Raw genomic sequence first — 25,287 nt, 5'->3', positions numbered from 1 at the left:
CACGTTGAGAGGTGATCTGATAGTCTTAACTCGATACATCATAACCTTGACATCTACTTATTATGCTCTGCAACCCAACCGTCGCCACAGATTTCTCAGACCACTTACATCTCGGTCAATTGTATCAGGACAGGCCACGTCTTGACTCCTTCGCCTTGCCAGGTTCCCTTGAAGCGGTGGGATCGCATTTAATCGCCGAGTTCAATCCCAAATCGTTGGCCCTCTCGATTGACAAAACAGATCTTTTCTCGTGACAAGATCACTCTTACAAAACATCAATCACGCTTAACCGCGATATTTCACCATGACACGTCCAACGAAATGATACGTCAAAATATGTAAAAACGAGGCCAGCAATTGTTTTATGTTTTCTTATGACCATCCTAAACAAGAAACTCCTTTATCTTTTTTACCATCCCAGACAGATCATTTTACTTATTCATACATGTCATTTCGTCTATGACCTCTGAAGATCGAAGTGGAAAGAGCGGATAATTGAGTCCGTATCGTCAATAGCGAGAGGACGCACATCGGCCAGGTCCTTGATCTTGGCAGTACTATCAAGTGTGTCAGTATATTGTCCTTCAAAGTTCGAAATTGTTGACCTGTAAAACTTACACTTGCTTGATCTGGTCGTCGGTCATGTTCAATCCGAGCTGCTCAACACGACTCTTGATGGCGTTCCAGCCAGTCAATCTGGAGGCGAAGTGAACATATCGGGACATGCCGAAATCAGCAGGGTCGATGATCTCGTATGTGCTAGGTTGGTTGAGGATAGCCTTGGCGTGGATACCGGCCTTGTGGGTGAAGGCGCAGAAACCGGTGATGTAGTTGTTGAAAGGGACGTTAATCTCGACGGCCTCGGCGACGAGATCCTCAATCTCCTTGAGCTTGTGGAGCTTGTATCGGGAGGTGACGTAGTCGTGGCTGTTGACGATCATACGGGCCAAGAGACCTCCGAGAGGGGTGATACCGTTGCGCTCGCCGATTCCAAGAACTGAGGTGTCGATGTGGGTGGCTCCGGCCTCGAGGGCAGCGTGGGCGTTGGCAATGGCACAGCCAGTGTCGTTGTGGACTGTCGATGTCAATTCCTGTCATTCGGAACGTTGGTTTGGAAATCTTACAATGGCACTCGATGTCGCAGCCGACAACACCACGTAGGGTGCGGACAAGGTCATAGACCTGGCGAGGAGAAGCGCAACCGACAGTGTCAGCGACACCAACACGGTGAACACCCTCCTTGTCAACAGCCTGGTAAAGGCTGAGAAGGTCGACAAGGTCACTCTATTGTTTGTGTTAGCCACTGTTTTTGCGCATGAAAGTATAGATCGAGACATACTCGGAAAGAGTCCTCGGAAGAGAATCGGACCTCCTTGCCTTGGCTAAAGGGAGTCAGTCAGTAAAGTGGATTTTCGAAAGTACGGTGGTAAGACGAACCTCTTGATGTATCGGATGACCTCAATGGCAGACTCCTTGATGTAAGCCATGTCCTTTCCGTGAGAGTGCTCTCTCAAGTACTGAGAAGTGCCAATAACGACATCGACACCTATAGACAATCAGTTTTTGTGAAACAGTATGTAAAGCATTGGGATAATTACCGTCAACTCCAGTCTCGACAGCAACCTTGGCGTCTTCCATCTGCGCGATTGTCAATTCAGGCCCGGGCTGCCTAGCATCGAATGGTAACTTACTGTGCATCGCACGTCTAAGATGATGTTAGCAAATTGTCCAAAAGTTCATTCCTGTCGCAATTGAAACTTACGGGTGAGGATCTTGGCCTTGAGACCGAGCTTGCAGATCTCCTCGCAGTCCTTGCGGGACTGGGGAGAAGCGAGAGGGCTGGTGAGCTCAATGTACTCGACGCCAAAGTCAGAGAGAGCCTTGGCACTGTAAAATTGTTAGGATATCGATCGCTGACGGGGACATAGAGTGAGGTTCGTCGTACATCTTGATCTTGGTCTCTGTTGGGCACAATCATGTTAGTTGATCACGTTTCTCCTTTTGTGATAGAATAAAGGTAACATACCTGTGTCAAAGTAGGCATTGGCAAACTGCTCTCCCTCTCTCAAGGTACTCTCAATGATCTTGAAGTTGTTGGTGTTGGAGAGGAAGTCGCCGACGGACTGGTAAGGCAGAGCAGCATTGTGGTGAGGCTTGTGGACGGTGGGAGCAGTCCCGTTCTCTGTAACCTCGACGTTGGACATGATGGGCAATTCAGGTGTTATGATATGGTGTTCAAGAAATCTGGGGTATCTGGAAGAAGAAGGAGATTCCGAAGCAGAAGCTGAAAGGTAAGAGAATTGGGAAGTTGAAAAGTCAAAAGTTGGGGCCTCGTTGGGTTAAGTTATTTACTACCAGAAGAGGCGGGCAATGACTTGGGGACCTTGGCTTGGTTATTGGTTATTGGTGGGGGCGGGGACAGAAAAAAAGAAGATGTGTACCTGTACCAAAGCAGTATACTAATGGCTAAGCTCCGAATGGCGGAGGATGAAAAAGTTTCCAAAGGAGTGACGCACTTGAGCATCACACTATCAAATGATACGCCAGCAAGAGGGCAAACTTTGCTAGTACGGTACATACAAGACCCTGACCGGGATTAGTCCGATGGGAGTGCGGAAAAAGAGAAAGAATTAGGTACTCGCGGTTAATTATCAGGTAGTTGTTGCTGTTCAATTGAATCACCAATTGCTGTTGTCAAGTCAGACAAGGACGGATTACTGCTCCTTCAATGTACATGTGCAACACCACTCTGCTCTACAATAATTAGAATAAAAAAACCCTTCACAGTGCTATACTGTACTCCATTCCATTTCCAAGCTATGACGAACTCAATTGCCCTTGAACATTGATCAACAGTCTGATCTTTATTCCCCACTACCCTTGCCCCCTTGGATTCTTGAGTCAGACGCCGAATATCGGTCTCCAGCATCACTCACTCACAGGGGGTCCCTTGTTCTTTGCGGGGTTAGCATGGTCCGTATTCCAAATCCGTCTTTGACTGAGCTTCCCTTCCATTTGTGTAGCTGTAGCTGATGCTACTGCATCTATTTTTTCTTTCTGCAGTTGGTGTCGCGTGATTGTTTGCTTTCTCGCTGGGACTTTGCAATTTTCATTGTGGGAGGCACAAAGTACCAAGCCAGAGAAACTCTAACTCGCACGCCACAACGGTATCATCTACGAGCTATTGGTTTTGTCAACGCAAAAACGACGCCCAGATGCATCAATGGCTGGAGCTTGTGTGAGCATCGACTTGAGCTTGCGGTGCTCCCGTTACACTATTGAACATCGATTACACTTGTCGGCAAGTTATCGCACAGATGAATGGTTCGTCAAGCAGGCAGATTCGTGAAGAAAGACCAATTCATATCATTTAAAACATCTACCAGCCCAAAACTCCAAACGAGACGCAAGTTATTTATCTAAACATGGTCCGTAACCCAAACCCACAAAGACAACAAGATGCCATGCCAGGCAGTTCCTGCACGCAATACTGAGGTTCTAACCTCTCGCAAATCGCAGGGCTTGCAGTATATGAACAAAGAAAATCCTAACGCCGGTTTTACGTGACGACCTGGACGATCATCATAGACGATATAATCTGATACCATCGACCTGTAGCTGGCTCAACGCCGATTGGACGACGTTCGGAATACGTGATAAGTTTACTCAGAGGCAGAGTTGGTCAAGGAGAGGTATGCTGTCCAGGCAATACCGATGGTAGACACGAAAGGCTACAGAAAACGTTAGCGATCTGTTAAAGGTCATATTCAGCGAACTCGACATACCAGCTGGAACTGAACAGGCATCAAACGGAAGTTGACAATCTGCACAGCAGGCCACACAACGTAGTTAGCCTTGAGTGTAGGGATGTACATGTCTCGAAGCTTGTTGGACACAGCGCGACGGCCGCCGCCCTCAGCAATTGTCATGGTGGTGTAGAAAACAGCCAGACCGAATGGCGCAAAGATGAGCTGATCGAAAGCAACACGCTTCATGGCGGGGACGAAAGCGCTCGTCTTGGTAACGGGGAAGATACGCCCGAGGAATCGGAACCACTTGAACTGCACAGGAGCCATGCAGAAACCGTATGCCATAAAGCGCGTGAGACGCTCAAAGTCAAAGGGCGGGGGAAGGCCGAGCGAGTCGGGGATCAGGTCGCGCTCGTAAAATGGGTTCTTTCGGTCGAGCTCGTGGATCTCAATAGCGACGCCGTCATTCTTCTTAAGGCCGCCTGGCTGGCGGATAGCTCGTTCGCGGATGGCGGTGATGGACTGGGCAACTGTGTCTGCGACGCCTCCAAGGATGGCGTTTGTGACCATCATGGTCATGACTGCGAGTGTTTGTTAGCCATGCTATGCCATGATGTTGCTCTGGTCGACATAGGCGATAGTGAAAGGTGACATACGTGGTCGCTCATCATAGTAAGAGTTGAATCGCGCGGTAAGTCTAGCAATGAAAGCCATTTCGATTAAAAAGACAATGGTATGCAGTAGAGGCTGTCAAAGATGATGTCGTCAGCGTCAGGCCTAACAGCACAAAAGAGGAAACAGAGCCGCAACAAAGTTTAAAGGAAATAAAAGGGAAGTAAGAGTGCGCAATGTAACAGTAGCAACATGCGCATAAGAAAAAAAAAACGTCAACAATAAAAGAGATTTGAAGCGATGACGATAGAGCTGGATACGTAGTTGGGGAAAATACTGGGGAAGCTAAAGTGGCGACTGATCATAGAGTTGGCAGCCCAGTAAAGAGACGGAGCATCAGGTAAGAAAAAAACAGGGCGCGAATAAAAGGACTTACGATGCGACCGTAAATGTACTTTGAGTTGATGGAGCGGATAAACCGCCTCTGAGAGAGTTCCCATGTCATATTGAACAAGAGGGTATCGCGATAACAGATAAAGTAAGAAAATGAAATAAAATAAAAAGGAGAGATGATGCGATAGAGGAAAGAAAAGAGTGGAAAAGAACAGCTCAAAGGTGTCGTCAAAACCTGAGGTAATAGTAATGCAAGGTAAGACGAGGCGAGGAATGACGGTAAAATGTGGAGGGCGCGTATCAGGTCTGTTTGTTCTCAAGGGCGGGTTTCTTTCGTATAACAATATGACGACAGGTTTTCACACACAGTTTCGACGACTCGTGGGGCTGAGAGGACTTGGCGACGATTCAGGAGAGAAGAGACCTTTACTTCTGATGCCGCTGTTGATATGAAACGAATCGCACAAAACAAAAGAGTAAAGAAGAATGGGAAAAGAAAAGAAAAAGGGAAACAGGAATTGGAGAGGATCTAAAGTGTCAAGTCATGCGACCCAACCAACCTCTTGAAGAGAGGAGGTAATATTCAGCTGTCAAAGGAAGAAACAGTGCACCAACATTTCTTTTCAAACGGTGTCACATAAAGTGCACTTTACGCTGTTCTCCACGTTTCCCCTCTCATCTGGTATTTAACATTAGACACTGTATACTACCCATTGTTTACGCCTCTTACAACAACTAATTTGACAATCCTGTTGGTATCTAAATATTGAATTCTTCATCAGCTATTTTGCCAGTCAAGTTCTATTTCAGTGGCACTTTATACTTTTGCTGCCTGAAGGGTTGATATGTACAACGTCCACCCCTGTCATCCTACAGTGGACCATCTTCAAGGATCCTGCTGGACAAGAGCTTCACGGGCTCCCACCCGTTCCGAGGGTCCGTAGAGGTAGATCTGTAACAGGACCTCCTACCAAGGGACGACACATAAACCAAAGAAACAGCCAAGACTCGAGCATCTGTACATGTGGTCAAACAACATCAATAAATTCGGAGGTAGCACAATGTACCTAGCTTAGACAGTCTTACTGCTGAACGAAGAAACGGAACCAACCGCTTGCTGCGGGCACTGTTGTTACCATTACGTTTCATATCGAGGCGGTGCTACACTGGGCACTGGGCGCTGGGCTGCCCGCTTGGCAAGGCGTATCGCCAGCTTACTCTTGGTCTTGAAGCTTATTGTACCACATCTACCCTGTAATACGATGATTTACCTTCACGCTTTGACCTGTAAACATCAAGAGAAGCAAGTCTATGTCTGTGTTCTCACTTGCCGGCCCAGTCACATAGTAAACGTTCAGGCTTTAGTCGAGAGTATTGGACTAGCTTTGATGATTGGCGACTCAATTCAGTCAGCAAATACAACGCTGCTCGGCTATCCAAATTGCTGATTACTGGCTGCTCTGTAAACAATCGGTCGCTTCGGGTCAAGTTCAAAATTCAGGGTCCAGTGTTGATGCCGTGTTAATCCCGCTCACATCACTCTGTTCTTGCTTCCTCATAAACAAATAAGACAAGTGATTGATCACCAGGTAGCTCAAATCTCATGAACCGACTCACTCGCCAATAACCTCCTATGCTCTCAATACCCAGGTTTTCCAACCCAATATGACGCTTCTTTTTGTTATCCTTCTAACTTGAGACTGATGATAATGACGCGGTATAGGACGAGACCGTCGTTGGTGTGTAATATGAACTCGCGTTTGAGTATACTTTCACCACAACCTCAAGCCGAGCATCCGGATCTGACTTCATACGCTTAAGGCATTGGTACGCTTCTTCCTCGTCGACATTTAATGAAGCAAGCTTCTTTGCTGTTTTGACTGTTTTGAGATTGACCTTGGCCCCCGCGTCCACCATCTGACGCACACATCTCAGCACATTGTCTTTATGCTTGTTGTCTTCCTCATATGCAACACAATATCGGAAAGCCTGTGCCAAGATTTCTTCCCAGGGCGTCAACCGCTTTATAGTAATACCACCAGTACTCGAAAATTTTGCGTTTGGCTTTGCTCCTTTACTGAGCAAGTGTTCAATTATTGGTGCGCTGTTGCGTCCTGAGAAGCAAACAAGAGAGAGAAGGGGAACCCTGTTGTAGCCGAGCAATTTATATATCATCCGCCCGGCTAGCTGGGTTAACCCCTTTTGCGGCCGACTGGCCGTTGTGTCTAGTCTGACAACGTAGCCTCGTGGCTTTGCTCTTGCCCTAACATACTCTACCACTGACATTGAAGTTGCCAGGCATAGCATCCTTTCGCTGGGTCCCAGACCACTGAAGCCGTAAAAAGAGCTCAAGTGGCCCGTCCAGTGGTTGTTTGGGGCATCGTGGTTTATGTAAGGCCTGCTGTCACTCACCAGTTGCCATATGTCGGGAAGCATGAGATTCGTGGCGCTGGTCAGGTGGTCCAACAATCGTACAACTGGTTTACTTGAATCGGAATGTACAGCAGAAGCATGATCCAAACAGGCGATGAGATTTGTAGTCAAATGACTCCTTTGAGTGTCAACGTCTCTGGATCTGGCTTTGAGTTTTTTGCCATCCCAGTTGGCTGCACTCTTAGTCAAGACACCATACGCCGCCGCGATTCTGAGGTTGGCATCATATGGCTGTTTGAGATACTTCCGAAGCCTTCGTTGAGTTTTGCGGCTACAGACAAACTCGTACACCGTCTTGTGTAGATAATCAACAGTGCCTCCAAAACGCGAACTAAACGGGAATACAAAGCCCGGGATTGTGCCTTTGTGGACTTCCAGTAAGCCTTTGCATCGGCTGTTAAGGCGACGACGAATGTCTTCTACCCGTTCCGATGCCTCATCGCGCGATAAGTTGCCGGATTCCCCTTTGATCGCTCGGTCCATAAAATCCACCTCATCTGCGTACCAAAACAATAGTGGCGAAGGCGACCTCTTAAATGCCACCATCAGCTTGAGGAGCTGGGCGGTATGCTCACGGTATCCAGGATCAATATTCTCAAGTATCCTTTCGTAAAGGTTCTTGATTTCTGCCGGAAGTAGACCAAGCCGCTTCTGGAGATCTTCAACACGATCGCCTGCTCCTATGCCCGCCAGGAGGGAAGCTACAACGATGGTGACCCACAAGAACACGCCACTGGACTTCTTGACGATGGATTCAATGAGCTCCTTGGCGACACGGGCTTGCCTTCGCTGTAGACCTTTGAACTGAGCATCGGCTTCAAATTTCGCCTGGACGTAATCCGAGATATCCTGGTGAGTCAAATCCTCCATTTTAAGCCTCGGACAGTCCCCAAAGGCCCCCTCAAACTCTACCCAAGGACGGCTGGAGACGCATATCTTGATGGGGGATTCCACACAGCTCTGCACAAGTGAAATGAGATCATAGCAGTTGCCGTCAAACTCATCCAAGCCATCGATAAACATGGCAAGCTTGGCATGAGTACTGATATAGACAGTTGCTCGTTGAAACATATCGCCCAGCTCGATCTGGCTGAAGCTCTTGGGATCAAGGTTGAACAGGCACAGAGATTCCCATCGCAACGGAGCAACCACGGGAATGGCTTCTGGATGGGCACGGAGAAGTTGTACAAGTAGTGTCCGGAGGAGACCCTCTTGGGATCTTTGTAGCTTTGATCCCACGGCCCAAAAGTGAAAGGAGACGACTGTGAGCTTATTGTCATTCCCTGCCCATTGTTTTAGATGTTGCTCGCATCTACTATGAGGGAGAACTGCTCTCTCTGGGTCCATGGACCCTGTGGCTGATCCACTGTTGCCGTGTTGGTTTTGATCGACAGGTTGAAGTAGATATCTCATTAAAGTAGACTTGCCCGATCCTGGCTTCCCGGTAATCCAGTAAAGTGTTTCATCGGATTCGAGCCAGTCCTTGAAGCCGGTGATATCGTTATCCTCAAAGACCCAGCGAAATGTGCCCTCGTGGGCATCTTTGATGGTCAATTCCCTCTCTTGCATAGTGTCGTAGCAGAGTCTGGAGATGAATAGTTGCTCCAGCTTATTCCTCCTTTCATCTGGTAGCTGGATGTGAGAGGCATCGGAAATGCCCGAATACTCCCCTTCGAAGCTGTATATATTGGCAACCAAATCGCCAATGAGCTCTGACTTGATCTTATCATGAAGCTGAAGGCCGTTAGTCAAACACTCGACTATCGAAGCTCCATAGCCTAATGTCGAGTTAACTGAGCTTTCCACCTCCTCTTTCGAGTTCTTTGAGCCTGACTTGCGAAGCTCTCTTAGTATTTGGTCCTGTTTTTCCGCGCTGTCTCGTACGACCGATCTGCGATTGACTGTCAGCCGCACTCTACAGTGTGAAAGACGAGGGATCGAAGAGCTGCTCAACCAGAAATGACACAAGCCAGCTCACTGATCTCGTCTCTTATAGCGGCCAAGTTCCATGATCCTCTTAGGCTGGCACACCTAGGCAATCTCTGACTAGCGACTTACCTGAGGTCGACTGTCATGTGAAACGTCAAATTCAGTTGTACATCTCTCAGCCTCACTTCGAGGGTCTTGAGTTTTTCCTCCTTCCAAAGCGCTAGCCAGGCTTTCTTCAAAGTGCTCCTCCCGCGACCGATCTTGTCCATCGAATTCGTCATTTCTTCCGAGATCGCAATGCTTTTCTGCACCAGCGAGTCTATCGCTGTGCTCGGTCCCGGATTGGTGCTCTGCAGAGTGCGCTGAGCATCTCTAAAGTTTTTCGATGTTTTGCGTAGGTCGTCGAGACTCATGATAAAAGCGTGCTCGGATTTACTGAGCTGCCAGGCGGTAGCAATGAAGCGAGTGCCAAAGTCGATCACCTGCAGAATGCTGGCTGCGACTCCGACAGCAGCGAACTCGGCCATTGTAAAAAGGGTTGATGGAATACATAGACGTAGATACGCTCATTTCGATGTGGGTAGGCGACGCTTCTTCTATCTCGTGGTAAGCTTTCGGCTGCTTCTGCTACAGCTGAGAAATCAGGCTGCAGAGGCATGGCCACGCTCAACTATTCGCCGGGCAGCGCAGTATGTGGCGTACATGCTTGTATCTAAAGCCAGAATTGATGCATCCTAGTGATGATCTTGAAGTTCGTGATTGGAGGAGTAGGTTGGTTTGCAGGTGATGAGTTGTCTGATGTGCATTTGTCATTCTGCCTTTGGGGTCAAAACGCTCCGCCTTGCTGCCTTCTTCCGACTCAGGGAACGGAACAGAATTGCTACTGCGACAGGTCTTGATCAACTATCACCATTTCAAGCAGCTGCTGTCTTTGGGTGGTAGAAAAAGGTAACGAAACAAATCAATATTCTAGGCAAAGCGCAGGTATGAAGAAGACAAGAATGAATTATCGCCTGAAGCATTAAAAAATATCATTACACAAGGGTATACTCCTGCCAGGTCATCCCATACTAGACCAGATCTATAAACCGAAAACCAACCGACCGACCATCCCAGATATTAACTGCGAAATCACGCTAAAGCTTATAGATCCTATTCCAAGTCTTCTTCGTGTTCCCATTTCTTGGTTCCCAACTTGCGCATCTTCTTGGGACTGCCACTACCAACAGGTACAGGCTTTGCCTTTTCACCACCAACGCGCATGCGCTCCAGTTTTCGTCCTAGGTTTGTAACGCTATCACCTCTGGCATCGCCTCTTGGTGGTTTTGTGGCAGGGGCAGCAAAGTCCTCCCGCTCTTCGAGAGGCCTACGCTTTGTGGGACTACGGGAGGCGAGTTCGCGCTTGAGAATGCCGTTCTCGCGACGGAGTCTATCAACTTCTTCTTCGAGGTCTTCAATAAGAACATTCTCTTTATCACCATCCTCGTCGGTAGCCAGGCCACGTTCAAGGACTTCAATCTTGCGGTCCCAGTGCTCCTCAGTACGCTCCTGCTCGATCGACATCGAATTCTTCCAGCGAGCCATTTCAAGAGCCAGGCGTTGCTCAAACTCGTTAGCGCACTCTTCGCGAATAGCTGCTTCGAGGTCCAACATGCGGTCTTCCATAGATAGGAGATGAGCTTCAGCGGCGAATCGTGCTTCAGCTTGTCGATCGACCTCTTCACGCAATTGATCGGCCTCCTCACTAAGTCGAGCAATCTCAAGCGCAGCAACCTCCATGGTCGCACGGTCATCAATGTTCATCTGAGGGGTGTAATTTCTATACGATACATGATGCGACGGCACCATTGGGCGCAAATGGTTATGGTTGAGAGTCGGGCTAATCGAACGATTTTGGGTCGGCGAAACAATGGTGCTTGTAATGGAGGGGACACGAGGTACTGCCACCTCGCGAGCAAGAGCACTGTATCGAAGGATCTGTGATGTAGCGTTAAAGTCTCCCCTGGGGTCGGCCGTGACGATCATTACACCTCTTTGAGGATTACGACGAGGAGCTTGAGGCTGTGAAGAAGAGGATGAAGGAAATGAGTTGGAGAAGAGAAGCTCAGTGAGCTTGCATTGTCTGAAAGGGACGATGTTTGGCTATGGCATGTTAGCTGCTGTTGAAGATGGCTCTGTTGTTACTCACCTTGCTAGAGCTGGCAGCCTCGCTTTGCGTTTGAAGGCATTGGCCCAAGTACATCAAACTCTCGTTGATCTTGCCAGCCTCTACGAGTGTAGCACCAGCCGTCTTGGCCTCGCGTGCTCTCTCGCTACCAGCCAGATCGACAATCGTAAACTTGCTTCCTCCCCAGGGTCCAGGCTTTCTGCCACGAGCTCGCTTCTTGACTTCGAATACGAAAAATCCGTGGCTTCGACTCGAAACACTGTTGCTACCGGTACCAGTAACTCGGCGCTCCTGCAGACCAGTCTCGATGACTGTCAATGCCTCTGTATAGTTCGAGCAGATGACCTTTCGTAGGCCCGCAACAACCTTTCGGTCAGGTGATAGCTCCGTCGATTTGAATAACAAGGCACGGCGTCGTGGCTCTTTAGTGGTGGCAGATTTGACGGCCGGGGTCAGGAGATCATATATACGGTCGTTGTGGACTTCATACATAGAGATGACAATAGCATACTCCGCTGAAGGGTCGCAGGGAACATCTGTGTTGCTGACGTCGGGTTGATCGGGAAAGGCCGAAGGGCGCGCCGTCGCTCGTCGAGGGGGAGGAGGAGACATGATATTGCGTTCGCCCTTTAAATCTTGTTTAGCAATATTCCTTACATGTGTGGCAGATCGAAGCGACATGAAGTGCCGCGTAACCCGCTTGGGTGCGGCCGAGGTAGGGGAACAATTCATCATGCTTGCAGAAGCTACGATTGATCCAAGGGGTTGCCTGTCGCGGCCAGGAGAACGATTCTATCGCTCACTGGGACGCGTTGTGCCATCTCCTTCGGTGACAAGCCGTACACTTTTCTGACTTGGTGCGCATTCTGCAGACAATGTATTGGCGATATTCGCGACGTGTTGGGTTATGGGAGAGTTGATGTAGGAGAGGGCTGAGGTCGGGGGTCGTACAAGACCTGGCGTGGCGGCTCGTGAAGGCGCTCTGGATGCCACTGAGTCGCGGAAGGATGGACTTAAGAAGTGCGACGCAATGGTCAAAGACGATTCAGCCCCGTCGCACTCCTGAAGAGAATCCTGTGCTGTAAAGATATCGTTTCCGTCGATCATATTTTCGCCAATGGAGCGGAATAGAACGTCCATCGCAAGTTGGGTCATGCCGCGTTGGGATTTGCTGCCGAGTATGGTATGTGTCTACAGAGGTTAGTACAATCCTGCTGGCGTTAACGTGAAGCTTACCTTGCCAGAGCCAGTGACTCCTAACGTAGCAACAACCGCATCGGTTCCCTCACCACCTTCAGGAGCGAGAACCCCCTTCACAAAGGGGACGATTTCTGTGCCGTGGAACACATCGAGCTGGCTGGCTTCTTCCTCAAACACCTGTGTAAACGCGAACTTCTCGATAGCTCTTCGACGATCGGTAGGGGGGTTCAGGACGACATGTGTCGCTCTCGAGTCGTCCTCTGGAGATTCAACTTCGAGAATGCGCTCTCCGTCACCGTTTCGTAAGGGCGGCGGTCGTAGTCGTAGGTAAACCTCAAACAGGTTGTGTGATGCTTTGCGTGAAGACTCCATGTCGCTATGATCGCTGCGGTAGCTCTGAAGATTTCGCTAGGATGCAGGAACAGATGCAAAACAGAACCAAACGTGGAGAAGACGAGACGAGAACTGTTTAGCCTGGTGGATTCTAGATCTTTGACGTTACAATCCTAGCGGGAGCGTGTTTACTCTATTTCGTTGGTCCGGTTGGGCTGGCAGGACAACGGTAACTATTTTGGCTTTGATAAGATAAGATTAGATAGAGCTAAGCGCTATCCGCGCGGATGTAAGCACAGACCAACGACGGAAACATTAGGCCCCTCATAAAAAAAAGTTGAGACTGTGGAGAGGATTTCCTCAGGCCTTCAATTCTTCACGGTCGCCTCAGGGACCAGGATTCAAGCCATTGATTGAGTGGTGTCACTCAGAGTGGTACATCGTAAGACTTAGCATAACCGGCTACAGCTCGTCTGAAAGAACGGCTGTCACAAATTACAACTGAGCTTTGGAAGTTTGTTGATCAAAAGATTATCTTTGGCACTAAGTGAACCCGAAGCAACTAATAAGCTAGGATGCATTGATTCACATGTAAGAAAAGTTGCCAAAGGTTCGAAGCTTCGTGGCAGCTGGGATGCGTGGCAGCAAAGAGTCATCAGTAGCCTGGACTACGACTACCAGGGTAGGCAAAGGGGTGTGTGAGTGTGACAGCGGGACGAATCAGCCAATAAACATTTCTCTAGAGCTGCTGATTCCTGGGGGAGGTCATGACTGATTGACTCATTGAGTTCTCTGTGTGCTCCTTTTCCAAAAGTGTCATCTTAATTTCAGAACAAGGGAGCTGCGCCGCTTTATTCTGCGACATGCCTCGTTCCTGGAGATACCAAGTCAATGCCGAGGTCACGATTGGTAACTCCGCAACTCGAATCGAGAAGTCAGAAGAGAGAAAAGTTTGAGGATGATCCGCGAGAGGGGCGCCGTAATACTGAGCAATGACAATGCTGCGCTACGAGGATATTTTGACTCTAAAAATTTGGCCTGGCGCTAAAAGCTACGGATGACGGCAGTGCCTTTTTTTTTTTCGAAGAGGAGGGGGAATGAGGGGCTCTAGGTTTGGTTAAATTGCTGAGATGACGGTAACAATGAATAAGACAGCGTAGAATGGGTGCATTGGCTCAAGTACTATGTACATAGTAGAGACGCTTCTTGTTTCGAGTTGAATCCGTGTCAAAACGCAGAAGTTCTATGGAGTAGGCAGACATGGATGGACCTGAAGAACGATAGCATCAAATCTCGGTCATCTTGTCCCAAGTCAAGCTATCTACGTAACGTTCAACAAGATCGTCCAAATTCAGGCACAAAGACAGCGCGTAATGTCATTTATCCATTAGCTTCCCTCATCAGAAAAATTCTGTTTCAATTGAATGGATATCTCATTGCGTCGAGACTCTTGCGTACTGCGGGTTCTCGAGTAATTAGTCTTCGTCAACTCCGGTTGTCGCTTAAAAAGTTGAAGAAAAAAATGGTTGCCAAATCATCCATATGAACCCCACCAGTGTCCGTGGCAACATGGGGACAACGGTTGAAGCTTGGAAGAAAAGATTTTTCTTATTCTTTTTCGGCCTTTCTTACTCGCCTTTTTCGGCAGACGTCTAGTACCAGCGAGAAGTCCGACGATACTTCTCTGGATCTCGTCCGATAGATGCAAGCAAAAGCTCCTCTTTTTCCTTTTTTTCTGGGTCTCTTTCTGCAAGTCTTGTCTGGTCTTTTGGCACTTGAGACTGGGCCACTGACATAACCGCCTCAGTTTAGCTCAGAAGACCCCCTGTTTGATGGTGGAGATTATCGACTGCGGAGCTCCAAGCTTTGAGAAATGCTTGGCTTCGGTTGGAGGCAGCAAAACGAGGGGTCTTGATTTCTTACTTGGCTATCCCGGCTCCAGCGTCTGTTCTACCGTACCTGGATCAGGATGGGTCTCGATTGCGCGGCAAACCGAGGACTTCTCGTACGAGATGGGTCGTTGCAGTGGTGTTGTGCCTGTAAAGATTGGTTCCTGAAAAGAAGGCAAAGTCTAGTTATCGGCCTTCAACTTATGTAGGTTCAGACAAATATAGTCACGACGTGAAGCCACCTCACTCTTTATTTTTCCAGCTGTAGCTAGGATGTATCTTGCACGTAGGTAAAACGTCTACCAAGGACTGCACTGCTCCGCTATCCAATATTATTTCTTGCATTTCCCTAGTCGTACATTAGATTGATGTCCCATGCTCAGTGTCGTGCTTTCGCTCCGGGGTTTGACTGGTCCCCTAATTCGGACTTTGCTCGCCTCACGGACCAGGAGATATGGGGCATTTGTTTTTGAGGTTACTTGAGCTTCAATTGGGCTCAAAGCCCGAGCCATTGTGAGACCTACTCCCAACGCTTGTCTCTCAAATACCGGCTTGATAACGACCAAACTCGTTCAACTGCAGTTAGTTTTCCACATCGTATTATATGTAGCATGCCATGATACCACATAATAGTCTCCTTGCATAGTGTCTCAGTCAACACACCAGCGCTTCTCAGTATATACTCGTCCACGGTTGGGCTTCTACCTAATGGCTTCAAGTAGCGGTGACGGTTAATGGACACCCTAGAGTAGACTAGCGCATCGTGTACCTTCCTCCCGCACTCACACTCCCCCCCCGGTAACTTCAAGATCCACTACCCACTGGGGCTGCCTCGAGATACTTTGCCCAATCCCCAGGATAAGAAAAATCGAGCTGGAAGCCTGAGAAACGAAATGAGTAGGTCACTTTATGCCTGCTTGGTAATAGCTCTTAGACTGCTTTTTTTTATACCCCAAGACTTTAGAGGCCATTTTTTCTGCTACCCATTAGCCAATCAAGATTGACCCCACTTAGAGTGTGGAAAAAGTTTGGGACATTTCTCTCCTCCTCTCCCCTCGCTTCTTTTTTCATCATCAACCACCAAAACCAAAACTCAGACAACGAAGTCGACATTTTTACAATCACCCGGAAACATCCATACCAAGAACTAAGTCGAGTAACCATGCCTTCGGCCGTCGCTGAGCTGTAAACGCCCACTGCGGGCCGTGGCTGTCTTCCCTGTCGCGGCTCGCAGTCCAGCAGTTCTCCGAGTTAACCAGTCAATCTTCTCTCGACATAGTTCTTTACAGGCTTTCCCGCTCTTGAAGCTGAATGCTTCACCGAGAGTCTGTCTTTGAAACCAACAATTCTGCGATTTGCCCGATTGTGAAGGGCTTTTGATATAACCGATTATTAACACTCAGCCTACCTCGACACACCCACCTACCTCCCCTACCTATCCTTACCCAGCATTACACCACAGTATACTTGTTGTTCTTGATTCCTTGATCAAAAGATCAAGTCTACAGCTATCTTCAACCATCACCTACAACTGTTGCAGTTTTCTGAGCACCATAAACTCTAAGATCGAGTTGGCTCCATCTGACAGCACTAAATTTTTACAAACCATCTCAAAGACATTGTTGCAAGGCGTCTTCAAAAGAAGTAAGATACAACATCTTTAACTCCATCAACACAATGTCTCGCAATATCAAGCGCAAGTTTGCGACCCCGGTCAAGACCAAGACCGCCAACCGCCGCCGCCGGGTGTCTGACACTCCCTCCACATCTTCTTTGGATCTGTCCGACGACGGCGGATACTCTGCAGTAGAAGACATCAGCGACTCGTCTGACGACGATGAAGATGATGTAGCTGCGGCCGAGGAGGAGAACATTTTCGAGGAGGCTCTTCCCCCGACCCCTCAGCCAGCTCCTCGGCCGCAACCAACCATTGAAGAGGATGACGACGACGAAGAGGAGGAAAATGTTGTCGATGATGATGACGATGATGATGAACAAGAAGGCTTGGATATTGACGACGACGATGCTGGCAGCTGGGGAGGCATCGTCTCGGATGTTGAGGATCAACCCGATGTCTACCAAGATGCAAACATCTTTGGCTCAGACAACCCTGTTGAGCGCCACGTCCACTTTGACGTACCCTCAAGCGATTCTGATGACACCGATACTGACGACGAGATCGGGGGCTTCTTTCCTGACATCTTTGTTGCTCAAAATACACTGGATCCATCATTTCGCCGAGAGATCGAGAACGACCCCGATGAGTCTTCTGGCTCTGGATCCTTCTGGGACTTCAACAACCAATACGAGGAACAAGAGCAGGAGTCAGATACTGAGGAGATCTTTCGCCAGATTGACGAGACTCCACTTGCCACTCCAATGGCTTCCCAACCCGCCACTACTGCTACTACTCCCACACCCTTCTTTGAGGAGCCAACCGAATTGGACGGCTATGAGAGTAAGTTTTGCAGCGTGCCTTCATCAACCATTACTAACATTTTCAGCCGATGGAGATACCACCGAAGAAGACGAGCCCGAACCTCCAGTCCGAAGAAAGACTCGACGTCCTTCCCATCCTATGAGCGACATCTCCGACTCAGAAGCCGATAGCCCTGTCAAGGCCGAGCGTGGCCAGCCCCGATTGGGGCGTTACAACCTGGACCGTTCAGACAAGAAACCTATTGCTGTCCTCAACCCCGTCACCGGAAAAATGATGATCTTCACTCCTCATCGCCGACACCAACTGGATCTGTCGCCCGAACAGTTCAATTTCCCTTGGACAACAGAGGGTCCCGAGTCTCCTATTATGAGCAACTCTGCCAACCTCATGCTCAGCGCCATGTTCTCTTCCAACACTTTCGGCGACTTCTTCAATACGGCTCAGGTCATGGGTCCTGCTGAGGCCTTCTTCCCTTTCCCCTCAGAACCCAATACCGCCGACGAAAGCTCGACTGCACCTAGCTTACAGGATGAAGAGGAAGAAGACGAAGAACTGAACTTGGATCTAAATGACTTCATTGCCTGGGAGGAGAACGACTCTTCTGGCGAAGAGGATGGTGGTGACAACTGGGACCCCACCTCAACCCCAGGTAGACCCAGCACCGCCAACAGCGAGAAGGAGGTCCTCGGTCACCTTAGACCTGAGAATGTCGGAGCATTCCGTCGTAACCAAATCAACCAGCAGCTCATCCTGAGCAATCAAGCTACCCAGGACTCGCTCGCATTCAGCGGTCCCTACAACTATACTGCACTCAAGGGTCTCAAATCGGACCGTTTCGACACTGCTGCTATTCCCCTAACACCCGCTCGCCGTCACAAGCGACAGATGAGCGATACCACACGCAGCCCACTTGAGAAAGTATCTGCCAAACGCAAGGCACCTACTGAGGTTGGTGACAGTCACAAGAGGCACAGAAGCATCTCTGATGTGAACTATCTACAAATATGATGCAGTGCACTCACCTCCCAAAAACGTACGAGGACGGCATAGTTGCCGCTATCCCTGGCCTCGACACTACCTTCTTTTTACAACTTTTCCTTACTTGATTTCATTCGGGTTAATACGACCCATGTCTACAGCGTGCTCGGGAGCGTAGAGCCCCTCCCCCAAGGGACCGGGACGCATTTCTTATGGAGATGATACCCCACCAGCTTCAGCCTGGCCGAAAAGCCGGGTGAGCATATCGGAGGATCAGCGACTCACCTTTCTGATAATTGAAGACAGAGGGTGACGTCCAGGCAGCCGACGAAAAGTCGATGCCACTAATGTTTTGATGGTCTTGATGATGGAAACGGATTAAAAGTTTTTTCTCATGTACTTTCTTTACTGGTGTTTCCGTCCATGGGTCTAGAGGTAGATAAAAGCCGCAGCGACCAATTTCATTTACTGTTCAAATGATTTATCAACTTGCTTGTCAATGTGAAGTACGATGAAGCGGCGTAGACATCTGGTTCTATGAGACTCGGGCCAAAACGTCCGCTATCCTGGCAGGATCCTACGAAGTTGATGAAGCAGTCCTGTTTTCTCAGTCGACTGTTTTTGGCTGTAACTATTACACACAGTAGTTACACCAAGCATGTGCACTTCGGCCGCATACTTACTTGGCTTTCGCCACTTGTTGACTCATTGATCCCGTTGCCAAGGCATGTTTGCTTGGTGGTAGGTGACAGTCAGACTGGCCGAGTCGCACAGGTACCAGCGCTTGCGCCGCTTGGCTGGGCAACACACAATGCGATGTTTGTACAGGCTACAATGACTCACAAGTATTGTTGATAATATGTGATGTTTCCAGTCAACGTTATCTAGTTCTGCCTCTCTTTCCTGCGATTCGACAGAAGGGCGGGCTTAATGTCGAGTTTGTGTTTGGCATGTCACCAGGCGAACGACGTCTGACAAGGAAAATCGATGTATTGGAATAAGTCATAGTCCAACACCCAAATCTTTCCGTATAGTGTACAGCTGCAGTTGTCTAGCTGTTAGACATGAATGTCCAGTGTATGTGTCCAACATTTGGCCCCCGACGAAACTGCCACGATGACATTATCTTGATCAAGGCAATCAGGTCGATCCGATTCTTTGAGCTTGACAACAGGAAATCTGAGCGTGATAGAAACACGGTCATCCTCTATATTGCCAATTCACACGAGAGGGCCAATACAGATACGATGAAGCATAGGGCCGTTGCAACGGGAAGTTGACGCGACCCACCTGCGCAAATCCGTCTAAGATGATAGGCTGGAGGGCTTGACACGCCTGGGCTTTACCTTGCTCAACAAAGGGTATTACAGAGGCGGGAGGAGCTAGACTTGTCGTAAAATATTGACCTGAAGAGATTTCAAACTGAATTCTATTTAAAGGTTTGGGAAGTTTAAGATCTTCGATATGGTTGGTCATGGCCATAGGTTCAGTCTTGTCAAGCTACCTCAGTCAGTTTCAGGTCCCAATGAAAGATGCCAATGGGTTCCGAGACCTAAGTCAGCTGAGCCATTCAGTTTACGGCGCTTGCCAGCCAAAATTAAGGTATACTTTGCAGCAGGATGATAAGGAAAGGAACTGAGGCGCATAGTGACACAAGAACACATCCCTACCAGGGCGGGTACTGGCACATTAGGTCGTATCGGCCAGCCAAAAGACCAAAACACCGAGGCCTCGACAGACGTTATTGGAGCAGCTGTCTCGTATCTGATTCACATTGAAACACAAAAAAAAGAACAATGATACCCATGACAGGCATGCAAAACTTAAAGTAAGCTGCACCCAGGACTCGAACTTGGAACCTTTGCCACCGGAAAGCAACGCGCTAACCATTGCGCCAGCGCAGCGACTTTTATCAAACTTGCTCGAAATAGCGTGTTATATTACTTACCACCATAACAATCGTGACAGACGACTCCAGATTGCACAGCATACACGGTTTTATAAACCAAGAATGACTTAAGATTCAGTCCCGTATAGTTTGTATCGGTGTTCCTGTTTTTTTTCATGTCCAAGTTATGGCTTCAGCACTGTTGGCACGCGAATCTAACACCGGTGGTTGATGTGGTGTAGGGTATCCTGATAAAGACGGAATGCTTCCACCACCGACACAGGCGCCACGCATTCAGATCTTGACTTGTGGTTTCTTGGTAGTTGAGAGGCAATAAATCAAATCGAAAAAAAAAAACACTATCTTTATCAATGATGTAGGTGTGGTGCCAAATCCACATATATAGCCTCAAACTTGCAACTAGAGTGTCAAACCCATCATGTCAATCAGGTCTGAAGCGTCGTCAACACAACCCAACTTTGATGAATGGTACTGGCATCATTACACTTACAACTAAACTTTAAACAACGGCCTTCCTTGACCTTGACCAACGAAACGCCTGTATCAAGCTCAGGAAATTTGCCGAAACGACTTATCCTATCCGTGCACTCTATACGATAACGCAGCCTCAGACATAAAATTCGCTGAACACGCTTTGGGCCGAACTAAGTTGACCATTTCTAGTTCTTCAAGTCATATATGGGCACATATAAAATTCCTCGATTATAAGTAGGTATCTAATACTGATAAATTGAAATGGTCTTCTATCTCTTTCACTTTCCCCTTGTATTTAGAAGGGAATATGTCACAGCAAGCACTGTACTATTCTTGTTACTTAGCCCATGGCTATGGAGTATTTGAGGGTATCTGAGTTCATGAGGCATAGTGATCCCAACAGATCAGGCACTGCAACGCCTCAACGGAATCATGAATTGGGGGGGCGTGGAATAAATGACCTTGTCTAAAACGCCAGATCCGACGAAGTCGAGTGAGCTTCTCACTTCTTTATCACCTTGTATCCCCATTCTTTAAGCATATCGCTCTGCCGCAGGCTGAGGTTGAGTCATAGCCGCTGCCTCCTTGCCATTTCCAGAAGCATTCTGTGGTGGCGCCCAGGTTTGCATGGGAAAGCCCTGTCCCTGAGGAGGCGCGTAGTATTGCGGCATCTGCTGGAAACCCTGCTGTCCAGGACCCCAGTAAGGAGGACCACCCCATACCATGACGGGCTTCCTCAAAGCAGCGTTTCGCTTTTGCGTATCGATACAGGCACCAACAAAGAGAACGAACTGCCAGAGCCAGAGAAGACAGGTGAAGACTGATAGTGCCATAAAAAGCGCTTTCTTGCTGGCAACGCCTTCGTTACTTGTGCAAACATATCTTCTCTGTTCGCGATTGTATTCGCAATCCTCATCAAGGTAGTCAAAGGAGGAGTAGTAGGCGCTGAAAGTGCTCTCCAGTCCACCAACGATCGCGGCACCGAGCCAGAGGAACAGATGGATAGCGACGTGAGCACCAGGATGAATGCCAGCCTTCCACTTGCGTCCGAAGCGAGTGAGAAGTTCTGCAATATCCCAGACAATAGCCATGACAAACTTGTCGAGGTCAGTACACGATACGTCAATAGAAGTTATAGTCATTCATACCAGAGGGCAAGCACCAACCGCCACCAAGCCAAGGGTCTCAACGTTCTTCAAGGCACCTGTAAGGGCCAAACCAACAATACATGTAACGATGTCGATACCGTGAAGCGCCAATTTGGTGATCATCCAGGCCTTGGTCTCTTGAACTCGAGGAGGGACCCATTGTGGTGGAATAGTTCCTTGTTGCGGTTGCGGGTAGGGCGCAAAGGTAGGACCATAGCTTCGAGGGTCTTGCTGGAATCCGGCCTGTTGCTGTTGCGCTTGTTGTTGCTGGTCAAATGTCTGGACAGGGTGTTGCGCATTCGGAGGGACAGTAGGATTAGGCGATGTCGGCGGCGCGTTGTCCGTTTGAGAAGAGGCTTCGGGTGCCATTTCGAGATGTAATTTTCGACTCAATGTTAATCAGATCTGGATCGAATTGTTGTATGATGCGAGGAACTATCCCTCGTCGTTGTGTATCGTAGTAGTGACCCTTCCCTTGAGTAGCTTGAAACCTCACACTACGTGAGGTAATTGTCGTTTTCAACAAGCGGGCGTATTGTTTTTGCCTTGTGTAATTGTATAGTACAAAATGAATAAATAAGAGACAAAGCGAAAAGAATATAACAAAAGGTGGAAAGAACAAATGAGCGAACGAATGACTGGGTGACGGAAGAACCAAATAGGAAAGAGCAAAAAAGAGGTCCTCTGCACAATAAGACGGGTAGTAAAAGAAACTTATACCTACTAATAAACTAGTTGCTCGCCTACTCGCTCTACTAAAACCCAAGCGATGAAACCCCCCAGGCAGGCGACATTGATCAAAAAGCAACCGACGACATGACATTGCCTGACCCTTGCAGGGGCTGAAAACAGTGTTAGTTCCTGCGTTTCATTGGTCTCAAGGATGCGGTAGCGCGATGGATGGAGTCTTTAATCCCGGAGTGTTGATCTAAGGGGTACACGAGACACGCCTAAGCGCTGTTTGCATGAGGCAAAAGCTGTTTTTCTAGTCAATCGAGAACTTGCCCAGTCTGCGTTGCATCGTATTGTAGTGTTGCACGTTGTTCCTAAAGGCACAAAGACCCTGATGCCGCATAGCCATGATCCTAGTTGCTGTTGGTTTGGAAGATGTTGCATCCCTTTTCTTAAAACAGCCGGAACATGAAACATGGATCGACTCAAGAACTCGCGAAAACCTGCAAAGCCACTGCCGGAGATAAAGACCAACCAAAATCCTTCTAGAATAGAACTCGCTAAAAAGAGAATTACATAGTAAAAGGCCTTGAAAATTTCCATTGATCCTTGGCGGCCGCCGTTGAGATTCCTTTGGGACGATGATACCTTTAGCCCCTTTTGGTATCGGTCCATATGCCGCTGAGATTAGTCCAGGGGATGTGAAGGGGAAATCGCCGAGTCGAAAGGCTCCGATTTCATAGGGCTACAGCCTAATAGTAAAGGCTATTGAACTCAGCCAACCAAGAATGAGTCATGTATTGATCCAACACAGGTTCTGGTAGCGCTCTCACTAGACCTTTCGCGCTTCCTTTGCTCTATCCAAGACGCCTAATGATACTGAGAGAGGCTGCCAAGCCGGCGACCGGCCTACCGATATTGTTGTCACTTCGTCTCTGCCGACTTGGCACCACAATTTATCACGCTTTGATCCTTCATCTCTGTCCTGGTAGGAAATCACCGACACGTGCTTTTGCGACACAATCCTTGTAACGGGTATCAATCGGCTCTCTTCTTTGCTGGCATGGCACACTGACGACACTGTGACACTTCGCTTTCGTACAAAATATTCGGATAGTGTCCACCATATATACACCCCATCAAATTCTCCATCTTTCGTCTTAAAGGTTCTATTCTCGCTGTAGAACGACCAAAAGACCCATGATACCCAGCATCACCGTCTTCAACCAAGGGTACTCAGACAAGAGAATCGTCACATAGCCGACAAAGGGGATGTAGCCGACAACACTGCCAATAATATCCTTGCGTACCAAATAGTCCTGGTTTTTAGCGTAGAGCTCGGTGTCGTCTGAGAGGTTGTTATCGCCCTTGGTGAGAAGCTGTGCCTTGTCACTGCGCGCGTCGTTAGCTATTGTATCATTCCTTCTGTATCGAAAACGTACCCCTTGCCAAACTTGCGCACAACTCGGTGCACAATGGGGATGTCCTTGTCCTTGACGTTATAAACCACCACTTCGCCCACATCGGTCTCGGCCATCAGGTTTCGGTTCCAGAGGAAGAGGAGATCGCCTCGCTGGAAGGCAGGCTCCATTGAGCCAGAGAGGACGACGACGATCGGTGACGGCGAATCGCTAATGACGGAGAGACCCTTCCACATCTGCGACGAAGTTAGCATGTGTCCCAAGCATCAGAAGGAGCACGGGTTTGTACCATAAAGGCCGTGGACAGGATGAGCGCGAAGTTCATAAGCTGCGCAGCAGCCTGCCGCGGGTTTCCAAGACTTGACAACATCGTGACTGGTGTATAGCAATGGCGTGACTTGGAGCGATGTTGTTGGAGAGCTTGATAATTCCACGATGCAGCTTATGGAGTTCGCGCAGAGGACATGTGGCTCATGGGAGCTCGACAAGCACGGACCACCCACGGCCGAGACAGCTGGGGCGTTTGAGGCGGAAGATGTGGCTGCACTGGAATAAGGTGTACCCCATAATTCCAGGGACCTTGTCGCTATAAATGGCCTAACGCGGAGAGTGTCACGCTGAAAGAAGGTGATGTCATGACTACATGCGAAGCATGAGATCGATGTCATCGGCGTTGTAGGCGAGTAAGGAGCTTGGTATTTAAAATGGTTGCTTGGGGACTTGGTCCTCTATTCTAATCTTTCCTCAAATACTTCACTTTACAAAATTATACTCAATTTCTAAAGCAGAACCACTTTGCACCGTACAACCCAAACCACTTATACCCAAACATCCACAATGGCCGATAACAACAACCAGCAGCCCGGTCTTATCGGCAGCCACGCCCAATACGTCAAGGGTGCCGCAGAGGTAAGTATCCTTCCGTGTTACCCGAAGCTCCTTCTCACGAATCCTAGGCCACCATTGGTGTCCTCACTGGCTCTGAGCCTTGGAAGGCTTCAGGCGAGCAGGACAAGGCCGCGGGTCTTGCCGACATGAAGAAGGCTGGTGAACTTCGAGCGCAAAACGACCCCAATAGCCAGAACGGATATGGAAAGGCCGAGGAGCTTGCTGGCAAGCTCACTGGCTGCCAGGGTATGGAGCGCGAGGGTCACGCCAGCACTGCCCAGAAGAAGGATTGAATGGTCTCTTTAGCGTTGAACGATTGATGCCCGTACGATATATATACCTTGGACGAGTTCACCTCGATGACTTTGTCGATAATGCTAAATATTCATAAGTCTTGGTGGCCCAGACGCCAGTAGTGACCGTGAAGATGATGTTCTTGCCTCTGCTCCTTCCCTGTGTGCTCTTCACAGCATCTCTTAAGGCAACTGCCTCACTCAAAGCACACACTGGGAAGGGGCGCCTTCCTCATTCCCAACCCAGCGCGACTTCTTCGTGTATGCCATTACAATAACCTCCGCTGATTATACATCTGGGCTGTTCTGCTTCTCCATCCTTCATCATCACGCATCCTTGCTGTTTTGTTCAGCATCAC

At 48.7% G+C, this 25,287-nt stretch overlaps 8 protein-coding genes across 8 annotated transcripts; 2 read left to right on the top strand and 6 right to left on the bottom strand.

The window, feature by feature from the left end:
- Positions 1-457: 457 nt before the first annotated feature.
- Positions 458-2,204, bottom strand: FSST1_007653 (homocitrate synthase; the record flags this gene model as incomplete). Its single annotated transcript, XM_083224459.1, has 10 exons — positions 458-557; positions 619-1,075; positions 1,125-1,284; positions 1,340-1,382; positions 1,438-1,546; positions 1,599-1,638; positions 1,692-1,705; positions 1,763-1,887; positions 1,946-1,961; positions 2,027-2,204. 10 exons carry the CDS (start codon positions 2,202-2,204, stop codon positions 458-460), a joined length of 1,242 nt encoding a protein of 413 aa, XP_083083614.1.
- A 1,458-nt stretch (positions 2,205-3,662) lies between these two features.
- On the bottom strand, positions 3,663-4,866 carry FSST1_007652 (Mpv17/PMP22 family protein; the record flags this gene model as incomplete). Its single annotated transcript, XM_083224456.1, has 4 exons — positions 3,663-3,731; positions 3,786-4,330; positions 4,406-4,496; positions 4,798-4,866. 4 exons carry the CDS (start codon positions 4,864-4,866, stop codon positions 3,663-3,665), a joined length of 774 nt encoding a protein of 257 aa, XP_083083613.1.
- A 1,577-nt stretch (positions 4,867-6,443) lies between these two features.
- On the bottom strand, positions 6,444-9,643 carry FSST1_007651 (uncharacterized protein; the record flags this gene model as incomplete). The annotated part of the gene is made up of 2 exons (XM_083224455.1): positions 6,444-9,078; positions 9,246-9,643. The coding sequence occupies 2 exons, from the start codon at positions 9,641-9,643 to the stop codon at positions 6,444-6,446; spliced, it is 3,033 nt and encodes a 1,010-aa protein (XP_083083612.1).
- A 625-nt stretch (positions 9,644-10,268) lies between these two features.
- Positions 10,269-12,855, bottom strand: FSST1_007650 (P-loop containing nucleoside triphosphate hydrolase protein; the record flags this gene model as incomplete). The annotated part of the gene is made up of 4 exons (XM_083224454.1): positions 10,269-11,258; positions 11,305-11,910; positions 12,127-12,474; positions 12,520-12,855. The coding sequence occupies 4 exons, from the start codon at positions 12,853-12,855 to the stop codon at positions 10,269-10,271; spliced, it is 2,280 nt and encodes a 759-aa protein (XP_083083611.1).
- Positions 12,856-16,382: 3,527 nt separating this feature from the next.
- On the top strand, positions 16,383-18,153 carry FSST1_007649 (uncharacterized protein; the record flags this gene model as incomplete). Its single annotated transcript, XM_083224453.1, has 2 exons — positions 16,383-17,163; positions 17,210-18,153. 2 exons carry the CDS (start codon positions 16,383-16,385, stop codon positions 18,151-18,153), a joined length of 1,725 nt encoding a protein of 574 aa, XP_083083610.1.
- A 2,886-nt stretch (positions 18,154-21,039) lies between these two features.
- FSST1_007648 (uncharacterized protein) lies at positions 21,040-22,023 on the bottom strand (the record flags this gene model as incomplete). The annotated part of the gene is made up of 2 exons (XM_083224452.1): positions 21,040-21,603; positions 21,655-22,023. The coding sequence occupies 2 exons, from the start codon at positions 22,021-22,023 to the stop codon at positions 21,040-21,042; spliced, it is 933 nt and encodes a 310-aa protein (XP_083083609.1).
- A 1,472-nt stretch (positions 22,024-23,495) lies between these two features.
- FSST1_007647 (signal peptidase complex catalytic subunit SEC11) lies at positions 23,496-24,117 on the bottom strand (the record flags this gene model as incomplete). Its single annotated transcript, XM_083224451.1, has 3 exons — positions 23,496-23,718; positions 23,769-23,983; positions 24,037-24,117. The coding sequence occupies 3 exons, from the start codon at positions 24,115-24,117 to the stop codon at positions 23,496-23,498; spliced, it is 519 nt and encodes a 172-aa protein (XP_083083608.1).
- A 467-nt stretch (positions 24,118-24,584) lies between these two features.
- FSST1_007646 (uncharacterized protein) lies at positions 24,585-24,928 on the top strand (the record flags this gene model as incomplete). The annotated part of the gene is made up of 2 exons (XM_083224450.1): positions 24,585-24,656; positions 24,704-24,928. 2 exons carry the CDS (start codon positions 24,585-24,587, stop codon positions 24,926-24,928), a joined length of 297 nt encoding a protein of 98 aa, XP_083083607.1.
- Positions 24,929-25,287: the final 359 nt, after the last annotated feature.

Source organism: Fusarium sambucinum, chromosome II, assembly GCF_050947815.1.
Source record: "Fusarium sambucinum isolate potato_lamoka chromosome II, whole genome shotgun sequence".
Taxonomy (NCBI): domain Eukaryota; kingdom Fungi; phylum Ascomycota; class Sordariomycetes; order Hypocreales; family Nectriaceae; genus Fusarium; species Fusarium sambucinum.
The sequence above is the reverse complement of the archived record's forward strand: the minus strand, read 5'-3'. Positions and strand labels throughout refer to the sequence as shown.